General features: G+C 46.7%; 1 protein-coding gene across 7 annotated transcripts in view; it reads right to left on the reverse strand.

The window, feature by feature from the left end:
• TASOR2 (transcription activation suppressor family member 2) overlaps window positions 1-26,762 on the reverse strand; it is a 176,921-nt gene that overhangs the window by 28,966 nt on the left and 121,193 nt on the right. For 4 of the 7 annotated variants that reach the window (XM_073589069.1, XM_073589066.1, XM_073589067.1 and 1 more), the window contains 4 exons: window positions 26,276-26,518; window positions 22,914-23,207; window positions 11,642-14,800; window positions 11,396-11,521 (listed from right to left, as the gene is read on the reverse strand). In XM_073589069.1, coding sequence (XP_073445170.1) covers window positions 11,396-11,521; window positions 11,642-14,800; window positions 22,914-23,207; window positions 26,276-26,518 — 3,822 coding nt within the window. The remainder of the gene's footprint in view (window positions 1-11,395; window positions 11,522-11,641; window positions 14,801-22,913; window positions 23,208-26,275; window positions 26,519-26,762) is intronic. The other 3 variants (XM_073589070.1, XM_073589072.1, XM_073589071.1) reach the window with 2 other exon arrangements.

Genomic DNA, 26,762 nt, shown 5'->3' on the forward strand with positions numbered 1-26,762 from the left:
TCATGCTTAAAAAATACATAAACAATGTCAATTTGAAAATCTTGATTTCAGATTTGTTCAGCTTGTGCTCAAAAAGTGTAGGATCTAACTGACAGTGTAGAGTACTGAAAATGACGATTTTTATTACTGTGTTACTATAGAGCAGAGGTCCCCAACCTTTCTGATCTTGAGAGCCACATTCAGCTTTTAAGAGCGAGGCTCGCGAGCAACACACAGCTTTCGCCACCCTCACAGTAGTGACAACTAGAACCCTAATTACCGGTATATTGACAGCTAAAGTTTGCCTACAGAAATCACACTGGGGAAGAATACCAAGATCCAGGGGTTCCTACCTTACGCCCTTTCCGATTTGCACTTCTAAGAGGGGCTACTCACCAAAGTCACCATCTGGAGGCCTACTCTCCCAAAGCGGTTTTCTAGACCTGGTGCTAATGCACGAAGCTGGTAGACAGCATTGAGACACACATCATGGGCCCGTGAGTCCCACGTGGCTCCTAAGCCACAGGTAGGGGACTTCTGCTAAAGAGCATACAGTACTGAAAAATCTCCATTTTTATTACCCAACATTAACGGTTTGATTTCTATCTCACACAGCAATGGCTGGTACTTCTAAACATGGAATGGATTTTAGTATATACTGTTGCAATCCTTTTGAAAAAAATAAACACTAACAATAAGAATTCTTAGGCCAGTACAAGAATGATGGATTTGCATCAAGCATCCAATCAAAGCAGGCAAGAAAACTTGTGACTGTTAAAGAATGCAACTTGCCAAAGAAAAAAATACGATACAGGCAGAAAATGTGCAAGAACCTGGAACTTTGAAAATGGATGAGGAGTTTAGAAATCCTGATTTAACAATGGAGTATTTGAATAAGTCACTTTCTAACATCGAAGAATCACCTATTGCAAAAAAAAAACAAAAAAAAAAAAAAACGCATTTCCCAGGTTGTTGAAGTGAACAGTTCATGATACTAACTACATTACCAGAGAGTTGGACATGCAAGAGAATAGAAAATGAATTTAACATTAGCAACAGAATGGCTGGAAAAACTAAATCTCTAGTTACAGAAAAAACATTTCTTGTCTTGTCCTGATCCTAAGCCAGGCAGAGCATTAGATAAAGCTATAGTGGATAAAGTGCATGATTTTTAGAATAGCGACAAAGTGAGCCGAATTATGCCTGGCACGAAAGACTGCAAGTGAGCGGTAAGAAAATCTCAAAGAGGCTGGCTCTTGACAATTTGAAAGAAATCTATGAATTAAAAAAAAATTAATTCAAAATCTGCAAAAATAGGATTTCCAAGTTTGCTGACCTGCGACCTAAGAATAGTGTCCTGGCTGGTAGTAGTGGTTCACTCTCAGTATGTGTATGTACAGCACACTAGAACATTAAGCTTATGATTGAAAGATGTAAGCTGAAAGTTATTCAGTTTGGCGAGTCCAACCTGGTGATTACAAAGTATGTCTGTCTCAAATGTGTGCAGAAAAGAGTTCAAACTAACTTAAACATTTGCAAAAAAATGTCCTCCAGTAATGGCTCTCAAAGAAGAAATATTTCATTTCAACGAGGTTAAAAGATAGATAAAAAAACTTCTAAACAGTGGATATCCTGTACTTTTGACAGTCTCTAAAAAGTACAAAAAACTCTGTTGAACGTTTTTGTGAGCAGCTGACAGTCCTTAAGAAACACTCCTTTATAGCTTGTCAAAGTCAGACTACTATAATCATCTCAAAGAAAACTTTAGACCGTGTGAGCCAGAAATAACCTTAGACTTTTCAGAGAACTATTCCTTAGTTGCTCAGGATGAGGCACAGTTATTTCATTGGAACAATGAAAAAGCAACAATCCACCCTTTTGCGGTCTACTACAAAGAGAATGGAGAAATAAAACACAAAAGTGTTACGATATCCGAGTGCTTACTTTAGGACTCAGTAGCTGCTCATTTGTTCCAAAAGAAATTGTTTTCAGTGACAAAAACGGACATTCCAACCAAGATTGACCAAGGTCTACTAGGTCTCAGTTCATGGCTCTTTGGCACAGTATAAAAACAAGAAAAGCTTTATAAATTTCTGTCATCACAATAAATATTTTGGAGTGGAAGCTGAATAGCACTTTGTCACAGCTCATGGCAAAGGTGTATGTGATGGTTTAGGAGGCATAGTGAAATGTTTTGCACCTGTCTAGCCGCCAAAGACCATATTCACACCAAATCTTAACACCCATGCAACTTTTCAACTGGAGGGAGAAAAATAGTTTTAACATCCAGTTCATCTACTGTACAATCCAGGACAACGAAGAAAAGGGGAGTTTGTTAAAACATCTGTGAAAGGAAGCAGAATCCATTAAAGGGACTCGGCAATACGACACTTTCATTCCATTGAAACAGACATAAAAACAAGGATTTTTTCATTCAACAACAGTGAAGACCATGAAATGCACAAGACTGGCAAAGAATGACATGACTGGTTATTTGACCTTTGAATATGATCGCCACTGGTGGCTGGCTAATGTACTCTCCAAAGATTATGCTAATGAAGTACATAACAGACTGTACGTACTCTGAAAAAAGGAAATAGCCATTGTTAGGACTGGATCACACTACTGTGTGTGACGCGAGAAACTCGCACGAGTCTCTCGCATCAACACCTGACGCTACCGCCGGCACTCAGGACTGGAGCTGCGGCTGCATAGAAAGACATCAAATTAAAATTATGCATCTAAATTTTGAATTTGACTGCTCAAAAACAAAATATCAACAATCTTGTGACATGTCAAATTAAAGCCTGTAGTGCTCTAAACAAAATAGTGACTCTTTCATCTCTTATTTCTAACCCGATATATGATAAAAATGTATCATACAACACCAAAATTCAAAAAATAACTAATGAAGATAAAAATGGAAAAGTTTCTTCTTTTTTTGCAATTCACTAAAGTAGCACTTTAACAAAAAAAAAAAATCCCAAGGAATCGGGTAATAAATAAATAAATTCAGATTTGGATCACTTGACATGGAATGACCCCCATGGTAATATTATATATTCACTATGTAGTGGTAATGATCTTTGTATAATTGAAAATTTGGTACTCTTGATCATTTTATAGTGTTTTTAGTATGTAGGCAATACTTAGCCCAGTAACAATGGTATATCAATTATAGATGTATAAATTTCATTGCAAGTGGCTGGGTGAAGGAAAAACAGGATTTTTGGGTTGCTTACAGTAAAATCTGTTTCTCGGAGCCTTCATTGGGGGACACAGAGACCATGGGTGTACGCTGCTGCCACTAGGAGGCTGACACTATGCACAAAAAAAGGTTAGCTCCTCCTCCGCAGTGTACACCCCACTGACCGGCAGGGAACTCCTCAGTTAGTGAGAAAGCAGTAGGAGAAGTAACAGAATAGAGTGAAAACAGAACAAACAACTCAACTGTAACCAATCAACCAAAGTAAGAATAGGAGTTGTAGAACATGGGAGGGTGCTGTGTCCCCCAATGAAGGCTCCGAGAAACAGATTTTACGGTAAGCAACCCAAAAATCCTGTTTTCTCGTTCGCCTTATTGGGGGACACAGAGACCATGGGACATCCCAAAGCAGTCCCTGGGGTGGGAAAAAACTTCCATCAGGCCAGTGGACTCACCACCGCTGCCTGCAGAATCCTTCTACCTAGGCTGGCGTCTGCCGAAGCGTAGGTGTGGACTCTGTAGAATTTTCACAAACGTGTGAACCGATGACCAGGATGCAGCTTTGCAAAGCTGCAGCGCGGAGGCTCTGTGGCGTACTGCCCAGGAAGCACCCACTGCCCGGGTAGAGTGCGCTCGATGCTTAACCCGGAAGGCCTCCAAAATTGCCGATCTGATCCAGCAAGCAATAGTAGCTTTGGAAGCCGGGTGACCTTTCCGCGCCCCATCTGGAATGACGAAGAGAGAGTCTGTCTTCCGCAAAGGGGTCGTCCTAGCTAGGTAGACCTTCATCGCCCTGACCAAGTCCAGCTTGTTCAAGGACCGCTCCCGGGGGTGAGCTGGACCCGGACAAAATGACGTGAGAACAATGTCCTCATTCAGGTGGAAAGCTGACACCACCTTAGGAAGGAAAGAGGGCGGAGACCGCAGAACTACCTTGTCCTGGTAGAGTACCAAGACAGGAGAGCGGCAAGAGAGGGCCGCCAATTCCGACACGCGCCGGATGGAGGTGATGGTTACTAGGAAGGCTACTTTCCATGAAAGGAGAGATAGGGAAACTTCCCTGAGAGGTTCAAAGGGAGGACCTTGCAGAACCTCGAGAACCAAATTAAGATCCCAAGGATCTACGGGCGCTCGGTACGGAGGAGCTGCATGAGCCACACCTTGAAGGAAGGTTTTGACCTGAGGACGGGAGGCCAACGTCTTCTGAAATAAAACGGACAGCGCCGAAACGTGACCTTTTAAAGAACTGAGGGCAAGGCCTGCATCAAGCCCTGCCTGAAGAAACGCCAGGACAGAAGGGAGCGAAAAACGCATGGGCGGAATGTCGTTGGCCTCGCACCAAGTGAAATAGGCCTTCCAAGTACGGTAATAAATTTTGGAAGACAATGGCTTTCTGGCCCGGATCATGGTCTGAATAACTTGATCTGAAAAGCCTGATCGTTTCAAAACCTCGGTCTCAACAGCCACGCCATTAAATTGAGAGGCCGAGAATTGGGGTGGCAAATCGAACCTTGAGACAGCAGATCTGCCCTGTCTGGAAGCTTCCAGGGGGCGTCCGCGAGAAGGTTAACGACGTCCGCGAACCAAGACCTTCTTGGCCAATTCGGGGCGATGAGGATGACTGGAATTCCTTCCGCCTTGATTTCCTTCAACAGCCTGGGAAGAAGAGGCAGGGGAGGGAACAGGTAGGGGAGCTCGAACTGCGACCAAGGAATGGCCAGAGCGTCAGCGCCCACTGCGAGGGGATCTCGAGCCCTGGATACAAACTGTGGGACTTTCCTGTTGAGGGGAGAAGCTAGCAGATCTACGTCCGGGGTTCCCCAACGACGGCAAAGCTGAAGAAATACCTCCGGATGTAGGGACCACTCTCCCGCCGCAAGACCCTCGCGGCTGAGAAAATCGGCGGTTCAGTTGTCCACACCGGGAATGTGCACCGCGGATATAGCCGGGACTGAAACCTCTGCCCAATGAAGAATCTTGGACACCTCTGCCAGGGCTGAGACACTCCGTGTCCCCCCCCTTGGCGGTTGACATATGCCACCGCTGTGGCATTGTCTGTCTGAATCTGGATAGGCAGGCCCCTGAGAAGTCTCTCCCAGTGAACGAGAGACAGATAAATCGCTCGTATCTCGAGAACGTTGATCGGCAGGGCTGACTCCTGCGTCGACCACCGACCCTAAACAGTGTGATCGCGGAACACTGCTCCCCAGCCGAGGAGGCTGGCATCCGTCGTCACAATCTGCCAGTGAATGGGGAGGAAAGACCGTCCTAGGGAGATGAGTGGAGAAGTCAGCCACCAATTGAGGGACTGCTTGACCCGGTATGAAAGACGAACTGGGCGGTCCAGAGAAAAAAACAGACCTGTTCCACCGAGACAGGATGGCGTGTTGGAGAGGTCTGGTGTGAAATTGGGCAAAGGGAACCGCCTCTGTCGCCGCCACCATCTTTCCTAAGACTTTCATTATTGTCCGGAGAGATGGAAGTCGTAAGATCTGTAGCGATCGTACGTCCCGCTGCAGGGAGCAAATCTTTTCTTGTGGGAGAAAAACCCTTGATCGATGAGTGTCGAACAATAGACCCAGAAACACAAGACATTGTGTCGGAACAAGGCAGGACTTCTTTTTATTGATGAGCCACCCGAAATTGGACAGGGTGTCGAGGACGATGGTATTACTTTGGTGAGCTTGATGAAAGGACGGAGCTGTGATCAGAATGTCGTCGAGGTACGGAAAAAGAACGAGACTTCTGATTCTCAACAAGGCCATCAACGCCGCCATGATCTTTGTAAACACTCTGGGTGCGGAGGCGAGACCGATCGGCAGTGCAACAAACTGGTAATGTTCCTGGCGAATCGCAGGAATTTCTGAGGGCCGGAGAATATGGGAACGTGTAGATAGGCATCTTGGATGTCTATTGAACACATGAACTCCTGCGTTTCCATGGAAGCGATTACCGACCGAAGAGACTCCATTCGGAAATGACGCAGTCGGACTCTCTTGTTGAGCAACTTGAGGTCCAAGATGGGGCGAACTGTACCGCCTTTTTTCGGTACCACGAACAGGTTTGAATAAAACCATGTGAAACGTTCTGATTCGGGAACGGGCACTATCACTCCGGAATTGAGGAGATAGGCGATGGGCGCAAAGAACCCCGGAACTAAGGCGGGATCTTTTGGAGGTCGGGACTCGAAGAAACGATCCCGGGGACGAGAAACGAACTCTATCTTGTATCCTGATGATACAACCTCCCTGACCCAAGCGTCCTCTACTGGGGCAAGTCAGACGTCTCTGAAGAAAGGGAGTCGACCTCCTAATTGGGAAGGACCCTCGAGAGTTCGTTGATAGTCATGCTGATATGGACCGTCCAGATCTGGAGGATCTGCCCTGGGAGTTGTGAGATCGCCAGGAGGGAATGGGTCTGAAGGACACCTTTTCTCTATCCTGGCATGCCTGCGGTCTCTGTTGGTTAGAGAAGTTGCCTGCCGCATTGAAGCGGCGGAAAGTCCGAAAGGGCCAAAACTGACGTCTTAACGGAGGTCTGCGAGGCTTGGACTGAGGGAGGAGGAAACTCGTGCCTCCAGCGGCGTCCTTAATAATCTGGTCCAGCTGGGATCCGAAGAGACGCGCTCCCTGAAAAGGCAGATTGGTAAGGGACTTTTTTGAAGCCAAATCCGCCTGCCAAGCCTTGAGACAAATTGAACGTCGGATTGCTACCACGTTGCTTGACGCCTGAACTGCGCAAGACGCGGCATCCAAGGAGGCAGAGAGCAGATAATCCCCTGCATGAGAGATCTGGTTGGCCAGTTCGGCCAATTGCTCTGGTTGGGCTTTATCTAGGATGCCCTTGCGGAGTTCCTCTGCCCAAGTGGCTATGGCCTTCGCTACCCAAGATGAAGCGAAGGCTGGGCTTAGCGCTGCTGTAGCCGCTTCGAATGTTGACTTTGCTAAAGATTCTATAATTCTAACATTAGAATCCTTAAGTGACACCACACCTGAAATCGGGAGGACCGTGTTGTCAGAAAGTCTGGACACAGGTGCGTCTACCGAGGGGGAAGCGGACCAGTTGTCGGTGAGCTCCTTGGCAAACGGGTACAGCACGCCGAGGCGCTTCCCTCTTTGAGAGCGCCTGGTTGGATTTTCTCTTTCCCTGGTAAGGATGCTGCCGAACTCGGATTGGGAAGCAAAGATCCTGGAAGGTGTTTCTGCCCGTCTGAACGAAACCTTCTGTTCTGAGGATTTCGCAGGGGAGTCTGAGATTTCGAAGGTGTGTTTAATCGCAGCAATGAAGTTCTGTACCGTAACCTTCATATACGCGTCCTGGTCCGAATCCAGCATTAAGATCTCTTCGGATGACACATCCGAAAGCGCTTCACCTGACTCGGGTGAGGAGGCATGGGAGGGCGACTGCTGGGAAGGACTATGTGGGGATGTGAGGCCAGGAGAGGATCCCGGCCGGAGGTCCTGTCTGGACCTTTTGCGGCTTCTGCTGGCTGGCTCAGATGGAGCATCATGTGACCTGCTGGACCCTGCAGAAGTGTCCAGGGGCAACCTATCAAGGACGGGTGTCCGGCTGACAGGCTGCGGAGAGCGGTGTCCGGCTGACAGGCTGCGGAGAGCGGTGTCCGGCTGACAGGCTGCGGAGAGCGGTGTCCGGCTGACAGGCTGCGGAGAGCGGTGTCCGGCTGACAGGCTGCGGAGAGCGGTGTCCGGCTGACAGGCTGCGGAGAGCGGTGTCCGGCTGACAGGCTGCGGAGAGCGGTGTCCGGCTGACAGGCTGCGGAGAGCGGTGTCCGGCTGACAGGCTGCGGAGAGCGGTGTCCGGCTGACAGGCTGCGGAGAGCGGTGTCCGGCTGACAGGCTGCGGAGAGCGGTGTCCGGCTGACAGGCTGCGGAGAGCGGTGTCCGGCTGACAGGCTGCGGAGAGCGGTGTCCGGCTGACAGGCTGCGGAGAGCGGTGTCCGGCTGACAGGCTGCGGAGAGCGGTGTCCGGCTGACAGGCTGCGGAGAGCGGTGTCCGGCTGACAGGCTGCGGAGAGCGGTGTCCGGCTGACAGGCTGCGGAGAGCGGTGTCCGGCTGACAGGCTGCGGAGAGCGGTGTCCGGCTGACAGGCTGCGGAGAGCGGTGTCCGGCTGACAGGCTGCGGAGAGCGGTGTCCGGCTGACAGGCTGCGGAGAGCGGTGTCCGGCTGACAGGCTGCGGAGAGCGGTGTCCGGCTGACAGGCTGCGGAGAGCGGTGTCCGGCTGACAGGCTGCGGAGAGCGGTGTCCGGCTGACAGGCTGCGGAGAGCGGTGTCCGGCTGACAGGCTGCGGAGAGCGGTGTCCGGCTGACAGGCTGCGGAGAGCGGTGTCCGGCTGACAGGCTGCGGAGAGCGGTGTCCGGCTGACAGGCTGCGGAGAGCGGTGTCCGGCTGACAGGCTGCGGAGAGCGGTGTCCGGCTGACAGGCTGCGGAGAGCGGTGTCCGGCTGACAGGCTGCGGAGAGCGGTGTCCGGCTGACAGGCTGCGGAGAGCGGTGTCCGGCTGACAGGCTGCGGAGAGCGGTGTCCGGCTGACAGGCTGCGGAGAGCGGTGTCCGGCTGACAGGCTGCGGAGAGCGGTGTCCGGCTGACAGGCTGCGGAGAGCGGTGTCCGGCTGACAGGCTGCGGAGAGCGGTGTCCGGCTGACAGGCTGCGGAGAGCGGTGTCCGGCTGACAGGCTGCGGAGAGCGGTGTCCGGCTGACAGGCTGCGGAGAGCGGTGTCCGGCCGACAGGCTGCGGAGAGCGGTGTCCGGCCGACAGGCTGCGGAGAGCGGTGTCCGGCCGACAGGCTGCGGAGAGCGGTGTCCGGCCGACAGGCTGCGGAGAGCGGTGTCCGGCCGACAGGCTGCGGAGAGCGGTGTCCGGCCGACAGGCTGCGGAGAGCGGTGTCCGGCCGACAGGCTGCGGAGAGCGGTGTCCGGCCGACAGGCTGCGGAGAGCGGTGTCCGGCCGACAGGCTGCGGAGAGCGGTGTCCGGCCGACAGGCTGCGGAGAGCGGTGTCCGGCCGACAGGCTGCGGAGAGCGGTGTCCGGCCGACAGGCTGCGGAGAGCGGTGTCCGGCCGACAGGCTGCGGAGAGCGGTGTCCGGCCGACAGGCTGCGGAGAGCGGTGTCCGGCCGACAGGCTGCGGAGAGCGGTGTCCGGCCGACAGGCTGCGGAGAGCGGTGTCCGGCCGACAGGCTGCGGAGAGCGGTGTCCGGCCGACAGGCTGCGGAGAGCGGTGTCCGGCCGACAGGCTGCGGAGAGCGGTGTCCGGCCGACAGGCTGCGGAGAGCGGTGTCCGGCCGACAGGCTGCGGAGAGCGGTGTCCGGCCGACAGGCTGCGGAGAGCGGTGTCCGGCCGACAGGCTGCGGAGAGCGGTGTCCGGCCGACAGGCTGCGGAGAGCGGTGTCCGGCCGACAGGCTGCGGAGAGCGGTGTCCGGCCGACAGGCTGCGGAGAGCGGTGTCCGGCCGACAGGCTGCGGAGAGCGGTGTCCGGCCGACAGGCTGCGGAGAGCGGTGTCCGGCCGACAGGCTGCGGAGAGCGGTGTCCGGCCGACAGGCTGCGGAGAGCGGTGTCCGGCCGACAGGCTGCGGAGAGCGGTGTCCGGCCGACAGGCTGCGGAGAGCGGTGTCCGGCCGACAGGCTGCGGAGAGCGGTGTCCGGCCGACAGGCTGCGGAGAGCGGTGTCCGGCCGACAGGCTGCGGAGAGCGGTGTCCGGCCGACAGGCTGCGGAGAGCGGTGTCCGGCCGACAGGCTGCGGAGAGCGGTGTCCGGCTGACAGGCTGCGGAGAGCGGTGTCCGGCTGACAGGCTGCGGAGAGCGGTGTCCGGCTGACAGGCTGCGGAGAGCGGTGTCCGGCTGACAGGCTGCGGAGAGCGGTGTCCGGCTGACAGGCTGCGGAGAGCGGTGTCCGGCTGACAGGCTGCGGAGAGCGGTGTCCGGCTGACAGGCTGCGGAGAGCGGTGTCCGGCTGACAGGCTGCGGAGAGCGGTGTCCGGCTGACAGGCTGCGGAGAGCGGTGTCCGGCTGACAGGCTGCGGAGAGCGGTGTCCGGCTGACAGGCTGCGGAGAGCGGTGTCCGGCTGACAGGCTGCGGAGAGCGGTGTCCGACTGACAGGCTGCGGAGAGCGGTGTCCGACTGACAGGCTGCGGAGAGCGGTGTCCGACTGACAGGCTGCGAAGATGGCGGCCGCCTGAGAGGAGCAGGAGGAACGTGTGCTTTCAGAGGAAGATGGGCAGAGCTAGCCGCCGAAGCTGAAGGAAGGCACCGCCCGCTGGCCAAGAACAGGCTAGAATCAAAGAGAGCGGTGGGCGGGCCTAGAACGGGCGGGAGAGAAGCCCGCTTAGGAGAAAGGGGCGGGGGGCGTGGCCGCGACGCAGAAGAAGGCCCGAGATGAAGCCGGGGCCTAAATTAATAGTGGCGGCCGCCTGTCAGCGCGGGGCGGCGCGGAGGTCCCGCAGCGCTGCCGCGGCAACCGTTCAGCAGAACGTCGCTGATATCTGCTGCGCCAAGGACTAAAGGCGGGGGAAAACGCTGGGCAAGACCCCTACTGATGCCAGGGCAAGGAGTAATTGTGGCGGCCGCAGTGGCAGCTTTGAACAATATTGGAGCCGCCGAGATGCCCATCTAGGGATGAGGAGGACGCGACTCGGCCCCCATACTTACCTCCGTCTTGTATTCAATAAAGGTACCTCATTATCCCACGCTGTCTGATCCGTCTCTTGTTGTGGCCGCGTCTCATCCAAACCGACAGGGTCTGGTGGGCGAGTGGGTGGGGGACGGGGAGCGAGGACCATCTGGATCGCTGGCACGCACCCGTGCTGAGCTCTTGGTCCCGCTGTGGAGAGCTATGAGGATACAGGGTGGCAGTACACGCTGTACTCATAGCCTCTTTGTGGGAGTACAGTTGTGACTATTCACACTGTATCCCTCCAGAACCTGAAAGGGAATGACGCACATCGAGGTAGATAAGGGTCTAATGAAAGACCCGTGTCCACCTCCTACTGACACTAAGCTAAACTGAGGAGTTCCCTGCCGGTCGGTGGGGTGTACACTGCGGAGGAGGAGCTAACCTTTTTTTTTGTGCATAGTGTCAGCCTCCTAATGGCAGCAGCGTACACCCATGGTCTCTGTGTCCCCCAATAAGGCGAACGAGAAAGTGCCTATATGGAAAAATACTTTGGTGCTTGGACCCTGTACTTACCTTGTTTATGCAAGAAACTACATCTTCATTTTTTATGATGACTAAAAGCTGATTATATTCGCATTGTTCATTGTTCAAGAAGTCCCATGGATCAATGGGAATATGACCGTCCTTTACTAGTAAGCCCTGTGAAAGAAAAGATTTCTTTTGGTTTCATCACAGTTCATCTCTCAAAACAAACTCTGTATTAATCCCTCCAATTCACCATTATGCTTATGATAAAAAAAATACAAATCATATAATTACCTTAGCTGATGAGATGAACTCCCCATCATCGGTCTTGTATATGTAAAAAGACATTTTTTGCTCAGTCTCTCTTGCAACATTTTGTAACCTTGAGTGCAGACTTGTACACAGGTTTGATATAATATTATTAGCAGACTGGGATTTGTAGGAAGCTGGTACAGATGTTCTTGCATGCTGGCTGCCCTCATCGGCCAGCTGACTGGCTGAAGTTCTATCTACCGCAGCGCTACCCAAGCCAATACTACTTAAGTTTAAGTGATTGGATTGTACACACTCATTAAGGATGACAGAGATGTCAGAATTTGATTTGTCCAATGGAGTTTCATACCTTAATCGACTAAAGTGAAAGGGAGAATATCTTTGAGTTCTAACTTTTCTTATAGTCTTTGAATAGGTAACCGGTTCATCCCATAATTCATCCTCATAGTAGGGTGAACTATTGTATGTGTATGAGTGTCTGGCATCATGCCTCCTAAAGTCTGTTCTGCGGTATGGGCAACGCACAGTGATAAGAAGAGGATTTCTACACTTCATGCTAGAATGTGAACAGCTAGTAATCCTCCTGGAGTCGAACATAGTCTGAAAACGAGATCCATATATGTACTTATCTTTCGACGACTTTCGTAAAATCTCCTTTAAATTACAACTAAACCGTACATTTTCCACGTCAAGAGTGTTCTGAGTAAGATCATCTGACACTGTTCTGTTATCTGTGAAGACGTGGTCCAAGTCAGAACTAGAAATCTCTCTGCAGATTGTCCTTGTAGCACATTCAAAGTCTTTCATATTTCTAGTTACAGTAACATTCTCATGATTTGTCTTGCTGTTGTATTCACGATCCTTTAGATGGCGTGACATATTTTCATCACTTTCATATAGACCCCTATTTGATCCAGAGTGCTTTCTAAAGGATATTTTTGTCCTCGTTGCGGGAGTCAGTTCCTGAAGATGTTGCTCTTCCTCTTGTATTACACAGGGAGGCTCCGGAATATCTTCTTGGAAATCTTTTTTATGTGAGAGAGGTTCTGTATATGAACTTATATATTCAATATCGTCATCAGAAGTTTCAGACCAGCGATCATACTGTTCTTTGCTTATACTTCCTGTATTTACTATGAAACAAATATCAGGAAGTTCTGGAGATGGATCCTGCTCAATACAGTCAGATACATCTTCAAAAGACGGCGATATTAAGCAGTTATCTTGAAGAGGCATCACTTCTTCAAGGAACTCTGGTTCAACAAAGTTTTCATTTACCAATTCTGCTTGTGATGATCTATCTATTACAGGTTCGTCTGATATTACATCGCAATTCTCTATTATAGTTTCTTCTACTACAGCACAATTCTCAATTGTAAATTCTTCAGCCTCAATATTGCAATTCTCCACTGCAGGTTCTTCAGCCTCAATATTGTAATTCTCCACTGCAGGTTCTTCAGCCTCAACACAGCAATTGTCCACTGCAGGTTCTTCAGCCGCAACATCACAATTCTCCATTGCAGGTTCTTCAGCCTCAACACTGCAATTCTCCACTGTAGGGTCTTCAGCCTCAACACTGCAATTCTCCACTGTAGGGTCTTCAGCCTCAACACTGCAATTCTCCATTGCAGGTTCTTGTGTCTCAACATCGCAATTCTCCACTGCAGGGTCTTCAGCCTCAGCACTGCGATTCTCTATTGCAGGTTCTTCTGTCTCAACATCGCAATTCTCCAATGCAGGTTGTTCAGCCTCAACACTGCAATTCTCCACTGCAGGTTCTTCTGTTTGAACATCACAGTTTTCCACTGCAGGTTCTTCAGCCTCAACATCGCAACTCTCCATTACAGGTTCTTCAGCCTCAACATCGCAACTCTCCATTGCAGGTTCTTCAGCCTCAACATCGCAATTCTCCATTGCAGGTTCTTCAGCCTCAACATCGCAATTCTCCACTGCAGGTTCTTCAGCCTCAACATCGCAATTCTCCACTGCAGGTTCTTCAGCCTCAACACTGAACTTCTCCACTACAGGTTTTTCAGCCTCAACATTGTAATTCTCTACTGCAGGTTCTTTATCAACATTGCAATTCTCCATTACAGGTTTTTCAGGCTCAATATTACAATTTTCCATTGCAGGTTCTTCAACTATAACCTCAAGATTCTTTAAAGTGTTTATATGTTCATCAAGGGGAAGTACACTTTTTGCCTCATCTATGACTTCATTTTTTTCACTTGTGAAGCCATTAATGCTCTTTTCATCTTCAGACAAGACATTTTCAAAATTAGAACTAACCTGATGGCTAGCTATGGACCCCAAACATATACGTTTTAATTTCGACAAGATTTCTTTTTTATTACTACTTGAACTCCTGCTGCTATTTGTCGAATCTTTATCACTTCTGATTGGTTTCACACTTTGACTGGCATCTCTGGTGGGGTCATGCTGCTGTTTTTCTACAGTTGATTGTACAGAATCCATTTCATTGTATCTTTTCATTAACTGATCACTGAAAGAACTTGTAATATTTAAATGTAGAGCAGTGTCATTGGAGTCACTGACATCAGATTCTCCTTCTAGCATACCTCTGCTTGTTCCTAAACTTACACATTCATTTACAATATTTTGACACGCAGGAGATTCAGATTTTTTAGGTACAACATCAATTTGCATTTCTTTGACAACTGAACCAGACCCAGACAGGTTAACAGTCTCATTTACAGTCCCCACTGAACATGAGCTGCTTTGTGTCTTTTCCATATCGGACGGTGTCTGAGACATAAGCAGGAGCTTTTGGGTTTCAGCTAACTTGTCTTTATGAACATGCTCTTCACACTCCATTGTACTTTCACTGCTGTCATTTATGTCAAGGTTTTTAATTGAATAAATTATTGAAGTCGTATCTAATTCAAACGAGCTGGCAGGAGCAGATGCGGGTTCATTTACTAAACATGCTTCATCATGGAGTTCCTCTGCTTTATCATGAGTGGAAGAATACTCTTTTGCAGATGACCCACGACTTTCATCCAAATTTTGTTTCATATCAGGATTTGATGCTTCCGATTCTTTTATTCTCTCTTCTGTGGCTGCTACATTGGAAAACTCAACACTGCCATCAAAGAGGCGAGACTGGGCAATGTTCAGAGAGAGGAATTTTTTTGCTCTTGCATCGCTTTCTGTTTCAACCTTTAAAAAAATAAAACATTTAAGAAAATTAATTGGCAAGGATAGAACACGTACTACAAAAAGTAATTATGAATGATGTACAGTAGCATAAAAACAACCCACATATTGCTATAAAAAGGTCTGCCTGAACAAACTGTTTCCATACAGAGCTTTGTAACTCCATATTTTATAGATCGTATGCGATAAACACAACAGTAATTAAAGACACTGTTAATACATTAGTAAATTAGAATTTAGTGATTTGCTAGGTTTCATTTACTTCGAGACATAACCATTTTTTCTAATCAGTTGTGGTAGACTTTTAATTTAAATAATGCTATTTGATAGTTTATAAAGTAAAAGACAATCATCACAGCTGCATAAAAGTACATGGAGAGAGAAGTCCATGTTCACTTGGTTTTTTTATTCACAGCAATGTGTGATGGTGATTGAGGAGATGAATATGTGAGACCCCTGCCAAGAGGAACCCTCACCAGGTCAAAAGTGGCCACTTTCTGCTTTATTTGTATTCCTGATCCTCCTTAATAATATTTTCTTTTGTTTAAGTGACTATGTAGTTCCAGAGTTATGGGCTTTTTTATTCAGTGTTAATAATCCAGTCTGAAGACAAACCCACAGAGAATCCCCATAAGCAACAACCCCATGTTAAAGGTGTTGTCCACTACTAGGACAACCCCTTCATAACCTAAATGTTCGTCCCCGGTAAATAATAAACCATATACGCCAGTGCCGGATAACTTTCCCGCAGTGTTGACACTCACTTCCCCGGGGCTATAATGCGATGTTGTGACACCTGATACTGGCGCCCAATCAGTACTGGTGTCGCTGTTTTTGCCTTCGTATGAACTGAACATGAAGTGGAAGCTAAGGATCAGCTGTTGCCCGGACTTCCTCTTCATGTTCAGTTTGTCGGAAAGCCAAGACAGTGACGCCAGCGCTTATTGGGCGCCGGGCATCACGTGTCATTCTGCGGTATCATAGCTCCAGGACCACGAGTGCCGACACCACTGGAACAGAGCTGGCACAGGAGGTGAATATAGGCTTTATTATTTTATTGGGGTATACCATTTCGTTTAACAAGGGATTGTCCTAGTAGTGGACAGCCCTTTTAAAACCATGGAAATCAGAACTAAAAAAGGCCCTTATTTCTGCAACCATATGGTGGATTTAAATATATACTTTTGAGCGCATTTGCAAGACAGGAACAGAGACACTGATTGGAATATTGAAGTATCGACTACCCAGTGCGATCCAAGCCATGAAGGTCTTAATATATTGCTGTCAAACCTATCCCCTGTTGAATCCCTAAAATAAAAGGGGGAAAGGAGATGGGAATTTTTTTTTTTGTTGTTGTAGATCAGGAAAACGAACGCACGAAAAGTATCAATCATGTTTATATATGGATTTTGGTTATCCAGTATAGTCCATATACAGCTCTGGCAAAAATAGAGAGACCACCACATCAAAATCCTGTCATGGGCAGCCCATTCTCCAGACCTGAACCCCATTGAAAACCTCTGGAATGTAATCAAGAGGATGATGGATAGTCACAAGCCATCAAAGAAGAACTGCTTACATTTTTGCACCAGAAGCAGTGTCAAAGACTGGTGGCAAGCATGCCAAGACGCATGTAAGTTGTTTTAAAAAATCATGGTTATTACACAAAATATTGATTTCTGAACTCTTCCCGAGTTAAAACTTTAGTATTGTTGTGTCTAAATGATTATGACTTGTTTTCTTTGCATTATTTGAGGTCTGAATGCACTGGTTTTTTTTTTTTTAATTTGACCATTTTTCTTTCTCAGAAAAAAAAAAAAAAAAAAAAAAACACTAAGATTTATTGCTTGGAAATTCGGGAACATTGTCAAAAGTTTATAGACTATAAGAAGACTTTACATTTTGTTTGCAAATATACCTATAAAGAGAAAAATCAGACAAACTGAACATTTGAAAGTGGTCTCTTTAGTTTGCCAGAGCTGCATATGGACTATACGGCAGCAACAACAGATCTGGAAGGAAGAACCGGAACATGAAGCGCCATGGCAAGACAAGCCGCTGCATGGGACATACCATCAACAGATAATGGAGTTGGCTGTCATGGAGAAATCCTACCAATGGTTGTAGAATGCTGGACTCCGAGACAGCACAGAGGCAGTAATCATAGCAGCACAAGAGCAAGCACTAAGTACTAGATCCATAGAAACAGGAATCTCTCACACAAGACAAGATCCAAGGTGCAGACTATGCAAAGAAACCTCAGAAACCGCCCAACACATAGTGGCAAAATGCAAGCAGGAACAGCGTATACTGAACGCCACAACCAAGTAGCAGGAATTGTATACAGGAACATCTGTGAAGAATATGGGCCAAGTCCCCCTAAGTCCAGGTGCAAGACCCTAGAGAAAGTGGTGGAGAAAGAAAGGGCTAAAATCCTGTGAGACTTCAAGATCCAGATGGATAAGCTGGTGTTGGCTAACCAACCAGACATTGTGATAGTAGACAAGGATCAGAAGACCACAATGATAATAGATGTGGCAGTGCCAAGTGACATCAAGATCAGAAAGAAGGAATATGAGAAGCTGGAGAAATACCATGGCCTCAGAGGAGAACTGGAGAAGATGTGGAAGGTGAAGGCATCAGTGATTCCAGTGGTGATAGGAGCACCTGGAGCAATGACATCTAAGTTGGAAGAATGGCTACAACAGATCCCAGGAGTAACATCTGAACACACATATATAATGAACTAATTCTCTACACAAGCACTTTATATTGCTGACAGGACCTAGCTAAATGTGTGTACATATTGCCTTGAATCTCTTATAACAGGGTTCCCCAACTCCAGTCCTCAAGGCCCACCAACAGATCATGTTTTCAGGATTTCCTTAGTATTGCTCAGGTGATAATTGCATCACCTGTGCAATACAAAGGAAATCCTGAAAACATGATCTGTTGGTGGGCCTTGAGGACTGGAGTTGGGGAACGCCGTCTTATATGATTGATTATTTTTATGACTAGCCCGCTTGATGGTTTCTTTGCCCTCCCTAGTTACCATCTTTTGCTAGAATAAGTGGGTATCACTTTTTATATAGACTGTGACTCCTGTTTGGATGTGGCACTTTGGTGTCGCTGCTCCCCCCCCCCCCCCCCACTACTACTATTTATTAAAAGTTCATAAAAACAAAGACAGAACAAAGATTATAAAGATTATTTCATAATTTTGAGCGCTCTAGTATCCATTTTTTCCTCTCTCTTTGGTTTACAAATAGTGATAAATTAGCATTATCTTCTTCAAAGAATCCACAGTTAGGGTGTATGCACACAAGCGTTTACCGGCAAAAATGCTTAAAAAACGCTTACAAGAAGCATCCCATTCATTTTAATGAATTCTGCACTTTGTGCATACTGATGCGTTTTTTTCCGCGAAAAAACGCATCGCAGTTAAAACCGCAGCTTGCTCATTAATTTTGCGGAAAAATCCGCATTTCTAACTATTTTCTATGAGACAGGGGACGCTCCGGGAAAAAAGCATAAAAACGCGCAAAAATCGTGCAAAAAACGCAGGGGAAAAACGCGCGTTTTCTGGGAAGGAGTCCGGTTTTCAGTCAGGAATTTTCTGCATACGTACATAGCCTCAGAGCTCTTATCGATATAAAGCTTAGAATTCGCATCATTTTGATTTGATGGACTTTTAGCAATATGCTTTGTCAGCTCAAGATCCTTTACTAAATTGTTTTTGTCCTTATTTTAAGATCGATCCACAGAAGCCGAATTCTTATTTGTAATATCCTTATTTAACCTCTTTACCCCCAAGGGTGGTTTGCACTAGAGATGAGCGACTTTGCCTTTTTTAGGGTCGAGTCGGGTTTCATGAAACCAGACTTTCTCAAAAGTCGAGTCGAACGAAATCGGCCGACTATCATGAAAAGTCGAAGGTCCGACTGAAACACGAAACCCAATGCAAGTCAAAGGGGAAGCAAAGTCGGCAGGGAGTGGAGGACAGTAAACACACCTACATGCCGGACCACTTTTTTAAAGTGCGCGAAAACTCTCTCTCTCTACGCTGCACATGTCATCTCGCTGCCCACAGTGTACGTCCTTGGCTCAGTGGCTGAAAAAAAAGTCACGTGCAGGCATTCTGGGAAATCCGACTCTGGCGCTCGTTTTGCCGACCACATGGCCGACTTCACGCTGTCGGGCGAAACCCGACTTTGCCATAAGTCGGCGACTTATGAGAATCTGGCAGACCTGTTTCGCTCAACTCTAGTTTGCACTAGTTAATGACTGGGCCAATTTTTACAATTTTGACCACTGTCCCTTTATGAGGTAATAGCTCTAAAACGCTTCAATGGATCCCAGTGATTCTGATACTGTTTATTCATATAACTTGCGTTTATTTGTGAAAAAAAAAGGAAATTTGGCAAAAATTTAGAAAATTTCACAATTTTCCAACTTTGAATTTTTATGCCTTTAAAATCACAGAGATACGGCACACAAAACACTTAATTAACATTTCCCACATGTTTACTTTACATCAGCACAATTTTGGAACCCAAATTTTTTTTTGTTAGGCTACTTTCACGCTTGCGTTTTTTTGCGCTGCACACCGTGCGCAGTGCAAACGCACATAAAAAACGCATCATGCGTTTGTGTGTTTTTGCGGTTTTGTGCGCATTTTTTTTTAAAACACATGCTTTTTTTGCGCTGACGTGCACAATACCATGCGCAGGTCAGCACACCCATAGACTATAATGGGTGGTTGGGTGAAAAAAACAACGCATTTTAGTGCACATGCGTTTTTTTTGGGACAAGTCGGACGCACAAAAAATTCAACAGGATGCATTTTGTGCGCCCGAGCGCACATTACAAAAAAACGCATGCGCATACAAACGCGTACAAACGCATGTGTATGCGCACCCATGTAAAGTATAGGGAAAAAACGCATGCTTTTTTTGTGCAAAAAAACGCAAGTGTGAAACCAGCCTTAAGGACATGTCACACTAAGAGATATCGCTAGCAATATCGCTATAACTAGTGACGTTATAGCGATATTGCTAGCGATATCGCTGTGTGTGATACTTACCTACGACCCGCTCCCCCACTGGTTATCGCTGATCGCGCAAGAACGTTCAGGACTGTTTCTCGTCGTCAGCTTCCTGCGGAGAGACGAGCGACGAGCGTAGAGCCGGGCGGGAGGACGCAGAATCGCCTGGTGTGACAGGTAAGTAACGACCCCCGTCCCCAGCGATGTCGCTGGTGAGATCTGCCTGTGTGGCAGCTCACTAGCGACCACTTAGCGATGCACCAGCAATCCTGACCGCATAATATCGCTGGTCGGGATCGCTGGTACATCGCTAAGTGTGACAGTACCCTTAGGAAGTTATTTATAAGGGTTAAAAGTTGACCAGCGAGTTCTCATTTTTACACCACCATTTTTATTTTTTTTTATGGACCACATCACATTTGAAATCACTTTGAGGGGTCTATATGATAGAAAATACCCAAAAGTGATACCATTCTAAAAACTGCACCCCTCAAGGTTCTCAAAACCACATTCAAGAAGTTTATTAACCCTTCAGGTGCTTCACAGGAATTTTTTGAATGTTTTAAAAAAAAAAAATGAACATTTTCTTTTTTTCACAAAAAATTACTTCAGGTCCAATTTTTTTTTATTTTAGCAAGGGTAACAGGAGAAATTGAACTGCAAAAGTTATTGTGCAGTTTGTCCTGAGTACACTGATAACCGATATGTGGGGGTAAACGACTGTTTGGGCGCATGGCAGAGCTCGGAAGGGAAGGAGCACCGTTTTACACAAAATTGGCTGGAATTGAGATTGTGCGTCATGTCGCGTTTGAAGAGCCCCTGATGTGCCTGAACTGTGGAAATCCCCAACAAGTGACCCCATGTTGGAAACTAGACCCCCAAGGAACTTATCTACATGTGTGGTGAGCACTTTGAACCCCCAAGTGCTTCACAGAAATATATAACGTCCGGGCGTGAAAATAAAAAAAATCATATTTTATCCATAAACATGATCTCTTAGTCCCCAATGTTTTTATTTTCCCAAGGGTAACAGGAGAAAAAGGTGTTGTCCAATTTGTCCTGAGTACGCGGATACCCCATATGTGGGAGAAAACTACTGTATGGGCATACGTTGGGGCTCGGAAGGAAAGTAGTGACGCTTTGGAATACAGACTTTGATGGAATGATCTGTGGGTGTCATGTCACGTTTGGTGAGCCCCCGATGTGCCTAAACAGTGGAAACGCCCCAATTCTAACTCCAACCCTAATCTCAGCCCTAACCCTAATGGGAAAATGGAAATAAATACATTTTTTTTAAATTTTATTATTTTTCCCTAAGGCTAGTTTCACACTAGTGTTCCCGGGCGCAGCGCAGGGCCGCCACTAAGCCCCGCCCCTGGCCGCGCCCCCTCCGGTCAGTTCCTCCTCTGATCGCATGACACTGCATGCGATCAGCATACCCTATATTTAGCGTTGGGTACGCTGATTGTGCGCTGGTATGATTTTGCTGGCGCTGCACCCTTTTAGCGCTGCACCCAGCGCACAAAAACGCGCTGTGTTGCATTTTTGTGCTCTGGGCGCAGCGCCAGCAAAATCATACCAGCGTACCCAACGCTAAATATAGGGTATGCTGATCGCATGCATCGTCATGCGATCAGAGGAGGAACTGACCGGAGGGGGCATGGCCGGGGGCGAAGCTTAGCGGCGGCCCTGCACCCGAGAACGCTAGTGTGAAACTAGCCTAAGGGGGTGATAAAGGGGGGTTTGATGTACTATCTATAGTGGGTTTTTATGTTTGGCAACTGTCACACTCTAAAAGACGCTTTTTATTGTAAAAATAGCTTTTGCATCACCACATTTTGAGAGCTATAAATTTTCCGTATTGTGACCCACAGTGTCATGTGAGGTCTTATTTTTTGCGGCACAAGTTGACGTTTTTATTGGTACCATTTTCGGGCACGTGACATTTTTTGATCGCTTTTTATTCTGATTTCTGGAATGCAGAATGAACAAAAACCAGCATTTCATGAATTTATTTATTTTGGGGGGGGTGCATTTACACCGTTCCGCGTGTGGCAAAATTGATAAAGTGGTTTTATTCTTCGGGTCAATACGATTGTACCAATACCTCATATTTTTTTTATGTTTTGGCGCTTTTATACAATAAAAACAATTTTATATAATAAATTATTTTTGCATCGTTTTATTCTGCGCGCTATAACTTTTTTTTATTTTTTCGCTGACGCTGTATGGCAGCTTGTTTTTTGAGAGACAAGATGTTTTCAGCGGTACCATGGTTATTTATATACGTCTTTTTGCGCGTTATTGCATTTTTAGTTTGGCGGTATGATAAAAAAAAGGAACAAATGCTTTAAGGGGGTTCACTAAAGGAGTTAACTAGTGGGACAGTTTTATAGAGTGGGTCGTTACAGACGCAGCTATACAAAATGTGTGTACTTTTGTTTTTTTTAGTTACAAAAAAAAAAGAATTAAGGGAATATACATATTTTTGGATTTATTTAGGGATTTTTTAAAAATTATTTTCACACTTTTTTTACTTTATTATATTGTCGCAGTGTGGGACAATATAATAAAGTGTCAGATCAGTGATCTGACAGGCACTGGAGCAGGCTCTCTCAACGCCTGCTCTCAGCAGGCACTGAGGAAGCCTCCTCCCTGCAGGACGCCGAAGGCCCCCGCGGCCATATTGGATCCGTGGGCCTGCAGGGAGGAGGCCCTCGGAACAGCGAGATCACATCGCACTGTTCCGAGGGTCTCAGGGAAGCACGCAGGGAGCCCCCTCCCTGCGCGATTCTTCCCCATGCCCCCGGTACACTGTAATCATGTTTGATCGCAGTGTGCCAGGAGTTAATGTGCCGGGGCGCCCCTGGCACATAGTGCCGGGTGTCAGCTGTGATAATCAGCTGACACCCGGCTGCAATCAGCGGTGCTCCCCCCGTGAGCGTCGCTGATGTACTATCCCATCCCCGTCATACGGGCCCGGGTACCGTGGATGGGATAGTACTTTAGATGTCAGAAAGGGGTTAAGTCATCTCCAGTTGGAATCTCAGGTCTGTTATTAGTTTTACTTACTACACAAGAATATCCTTCATTCTTATCAGCCAATTTTAACTTGGAGGTAGTTTCATGACTGTCCCGAGAAGTGGGTGCCATTGTTACATCTTCTAGACTGAAAAGGTCACTGCGAGTATGGCTTGTGTGTCCAGCAGGACTAACAGATTCACACGCTTCAACATTTCCCTCTTTGTCATGGACATTGCTGCTTACTGTTTTACTAAAGTTGGTTTGTGAAACAGTTAACTTCTCCGCTTCATTTATGCGAAAGAAGTTTCTTAAATATTCATGTTCAGTTTCTTTAGACTTTGCCTAGGAGTAAGAAAATATACAAACAAATTAGAATAAGGTAATAGGTAGTATTTACACACAGCTAATCTTATAGCTCTGTAAGACAAGTATACCTACAACTTAAACATATAGCTACAAGAAAATGCGGCTATATTTTTCAATGAAAAAAAATGAATATTTACCATGTTATTTATTTTTTAGCTTTTAGCCCAGTTTCAAACATTTAATGCCAGAAAAGGTTTTAAAAAGTCGCAAAATGATTGTGCAACGCTGTGCAAAGATTTAGCAACTTTTGCGCTTTCACACCATTTTTGGCCAGCTCTAAGTAAGTGGGTGAACAGTGGCATTCAAGACAGCACACATCAAATTCATGGTAAGCTGTGGCATGACAAGCATTACACCAGTCCTTGACTGGAGTATGATTTCTGGCGAGGGGCACACAGATATGCATGCCACTTCCAAGCCTCATCTAACTCATTAACAGTCGAGTGACTCTTAGAATCAGGAGCCTTGCAGTCCACCTCACCCCTCATGAAGACCAATGTGAAAAAAAGCCACCGGCGCCGTTCTCTAAAATTTGTTGGTGTAAAACTAACTGACTTATAGGTGGCAAAAAAACTAGACAGTCTAAAAGCACCAAATTTAATCAACAGCAGTAGACATTTTTATAAATTCAGTGACATTTAAGACAATCTAGTCTAAGGACCCATTACACACACTAGACTGTTGGTAGAACCCACCAATATCTGCAGGACAGTAGTCTAATGTGAATGTGGGCTTCCTGACTCTTCCCCAACAAATAACCGGAGAAATAAGGATGTGGCATGTTTAGTTTCAGACTGCTGAGCATTTTGTTCTTGCCATGATGATCCAATGCTGATACTTCATATATATGAAGTATACTACATAGTTGCATATTTTCATGTGTATTATTGATTTATGGAATACAATTTAAGAATGATAAACACTTTAAATACTGCAGATTGGTGCTGCGTTTCTTAGGCTACGTGCACATTGGGCTTATGTGCTCATGAGATATATGCTCACCAGTGCGGATGGATGCTGTGGCAACAGTTTACCAGAGGCAGTCATGGCACAAAGACGTACACAGTACGGTATACATTTGACCCTCAATATAAGAAAGTGCAGCATATACATACCAGGCAGACGGAGGCCATAAGACACACCTGTCTGACAAATGGGGCTTGCGATAACGTACAACAGATTCAGTTAGGTTTTCCCTGTGTAAAAGTTTGGTTATGTCAATGAACACAGTGTGCACATAAAACCCGATTAAGGCCATTGCGTACGGGTCCAAGGTGATTTTAGGGTGTGAAGGAATAGTTGTAATAAAATCTGGTTTTATCCACACAGGAGAGCAATTCCTGCAACATGTCTACAGATTGCCTCCCTGCATGATTATAAACCCTTTCCCTCACAAACGAGGTGCAGGATGAAGCTTGGAAAGTTGAACAGTGTATAATTATATATACAGTATTATATCTCCAAAAAAAACCACTTCCTTTTAAAATCAAAACCACACCCATTTTGATTTTAAGTGTTTTTTTTATTTCAGGTTTAAAGCCTTTGCAATGTCGAAATGCATCAACTCTGCCACCACAGTGATATAGAGAGAGATCTCGCTCTCTCTCTATTGTAAATTTTGAGTCACCTGTATTTTTCAGCCACTTTTGTCTTTTTATTGCAAATATTTTTTTTTTTTTTTTTGCTGGCGCTAGCGATTAGACTGTGGCTTTTTCAATATACGCCAGAATGCCTTTACATTCCATCAAGTTCCCTATCCTTTAGGGTTTCTGTCCTCATTGCCTTCTATTCGGAGTACTGAACTATTTAAATATAGGAAGAGACGGATCAGAAGAGTTAAGGCCCCGTCACACTAAGCGACTTACCAGCGATCCCGACACCAATATCAAGGTGTCAGGATCGCTAGTAAGTCGCTATGTGATCGCTGGTGAGCTGTCACACAGACAGCTTCACCAGCGATCAGCACAACGATGCTGAGCGCCCGGCATCGCTTGCCATCCCTGTAAAAAATAGAATCAAAATAAAAAATATAGTTTATTCTCACCTTCCGACGTCCCGTTCAGCCATCCTGCCTCTCTCCACGCTCCGGTCCCAGTGATCCTTTGCGAGAATGACCGCGAGATGTCACGGTCTCGAGGGATAACAAAGTCTCGCGGTCATTCGTGCAAAGGATCACTGGGACCGGAGCGTGGAGAGAGGCAGGATGGCTGGCTGAACAGGACGTCGGAAGGTGAGAATAACTATATTTTTTATTTTTTTTTTTTTACACCTGATCGCTGGTCTCCCGCCTGTCACACACAGCGATGCGTGCTGGCCAGCGGGAGACCAGCGACCAAAGAAATGTCCAGAGGTTTCTTCCAGCGATCAGCGATACCGGCAGGGGGGCCGCTCGCTGATCGCTGTCACACACAGCGATCTTGCTGGTGAGATCGCTGTTACGTCACAAAAGTTGTGACTCAGCAGCGATCTCGCTACCGAGATCGCTTAGTGTGACGGGGCCTTTATTCTTATGACAAGAAACTTGTATCTTATCTTATAAGATTTGGTAGTATAAACAGAGGTTAAGACCAGATTCAACACCTAGGGAGCATCATAGCAATGTACAAATTATTCTCATGAGAATAGGGATGAGCGAACATGCTGGGATAAGGTGTTATCTGAGCATGCTCCTGTGCTAACCGAATGTCACTATTGTGCTCTAAAAATATGATCGAGTCCCCGCGCCTGCATGTCTCGTGGCTGTTAGCCCATTACCTGCAAGTATTGCCAAATAAACAGGCAATCATTGCATGTGTTGCGGAACTCGAACAAGCCGTGTTACATGCAGCCTCAGGGACTCAAACATATTTTTCAAATATACTAAAGACACTATTAGCACAAGAGCATGCTCAGATAACGCCTTATCTGAGCATGTTTGCAGAGATTGAGCAGTATGTGAGCTTTTCCTGCTTTTGTCATACAGTTGATGAATACATGTTGTGCACAAGTGATATCCAAAAGGCTAATAAATGCCCTGACTTATGAGACACACATGGAACGTTTACCTTTTCAGAAGAAAAACCACCCATGTCCATGTAATTCTCTGATTTATCTGTTAGTTCATTGTTAAACAGGTTGGTGTCACCGATGTAACACACAGTTGGGACATTGGAACCAGAGATTTGGGCACCTTTGCTTGTTGGTGCCATTTGGCCCGTCATACTTGTTTGAAGACTATCACTGTAAAATGCACTCTCACTGTCCTTACACATTTGGAAGAATTCACTTGGCAATTTTATATTATAATCCTGTAATGAAACATTATGCAGAATTTTTTGTGCTGTTGTCAGACGTCTTACTTTATCTTATTTAATAGGATTTCTCGATTAACAGTTGATTAGTGAATTATTGAACAAAGGAATTTCTCAATTGCTTCGCTACTCTATAAAACCTGACATCACCAGCGCATGCCCAGTTACCTGGGCCTTTTCTTTCTACCAGCACCGTGAGCACCTTTGTACTCACTTCACATCCTCACGCTTCACTGATTTC

The sequence above is a fragment of the Dendrobates tinctorius genome, unplaced genomic scaffold, assembly GCF_039654945.1.
Source record: "Dendrobates tinctorius isolate UK_male_01 unplaced genomic scaffold, ASM3965494v1 ptg000105l, whole genome shotgun sequence".
NCBI lineage: Eukaryota > Metazoa > Chordata > Amphibia > Anura > Dendrobatidae > Dendrobates > Dendrobates tinctorius.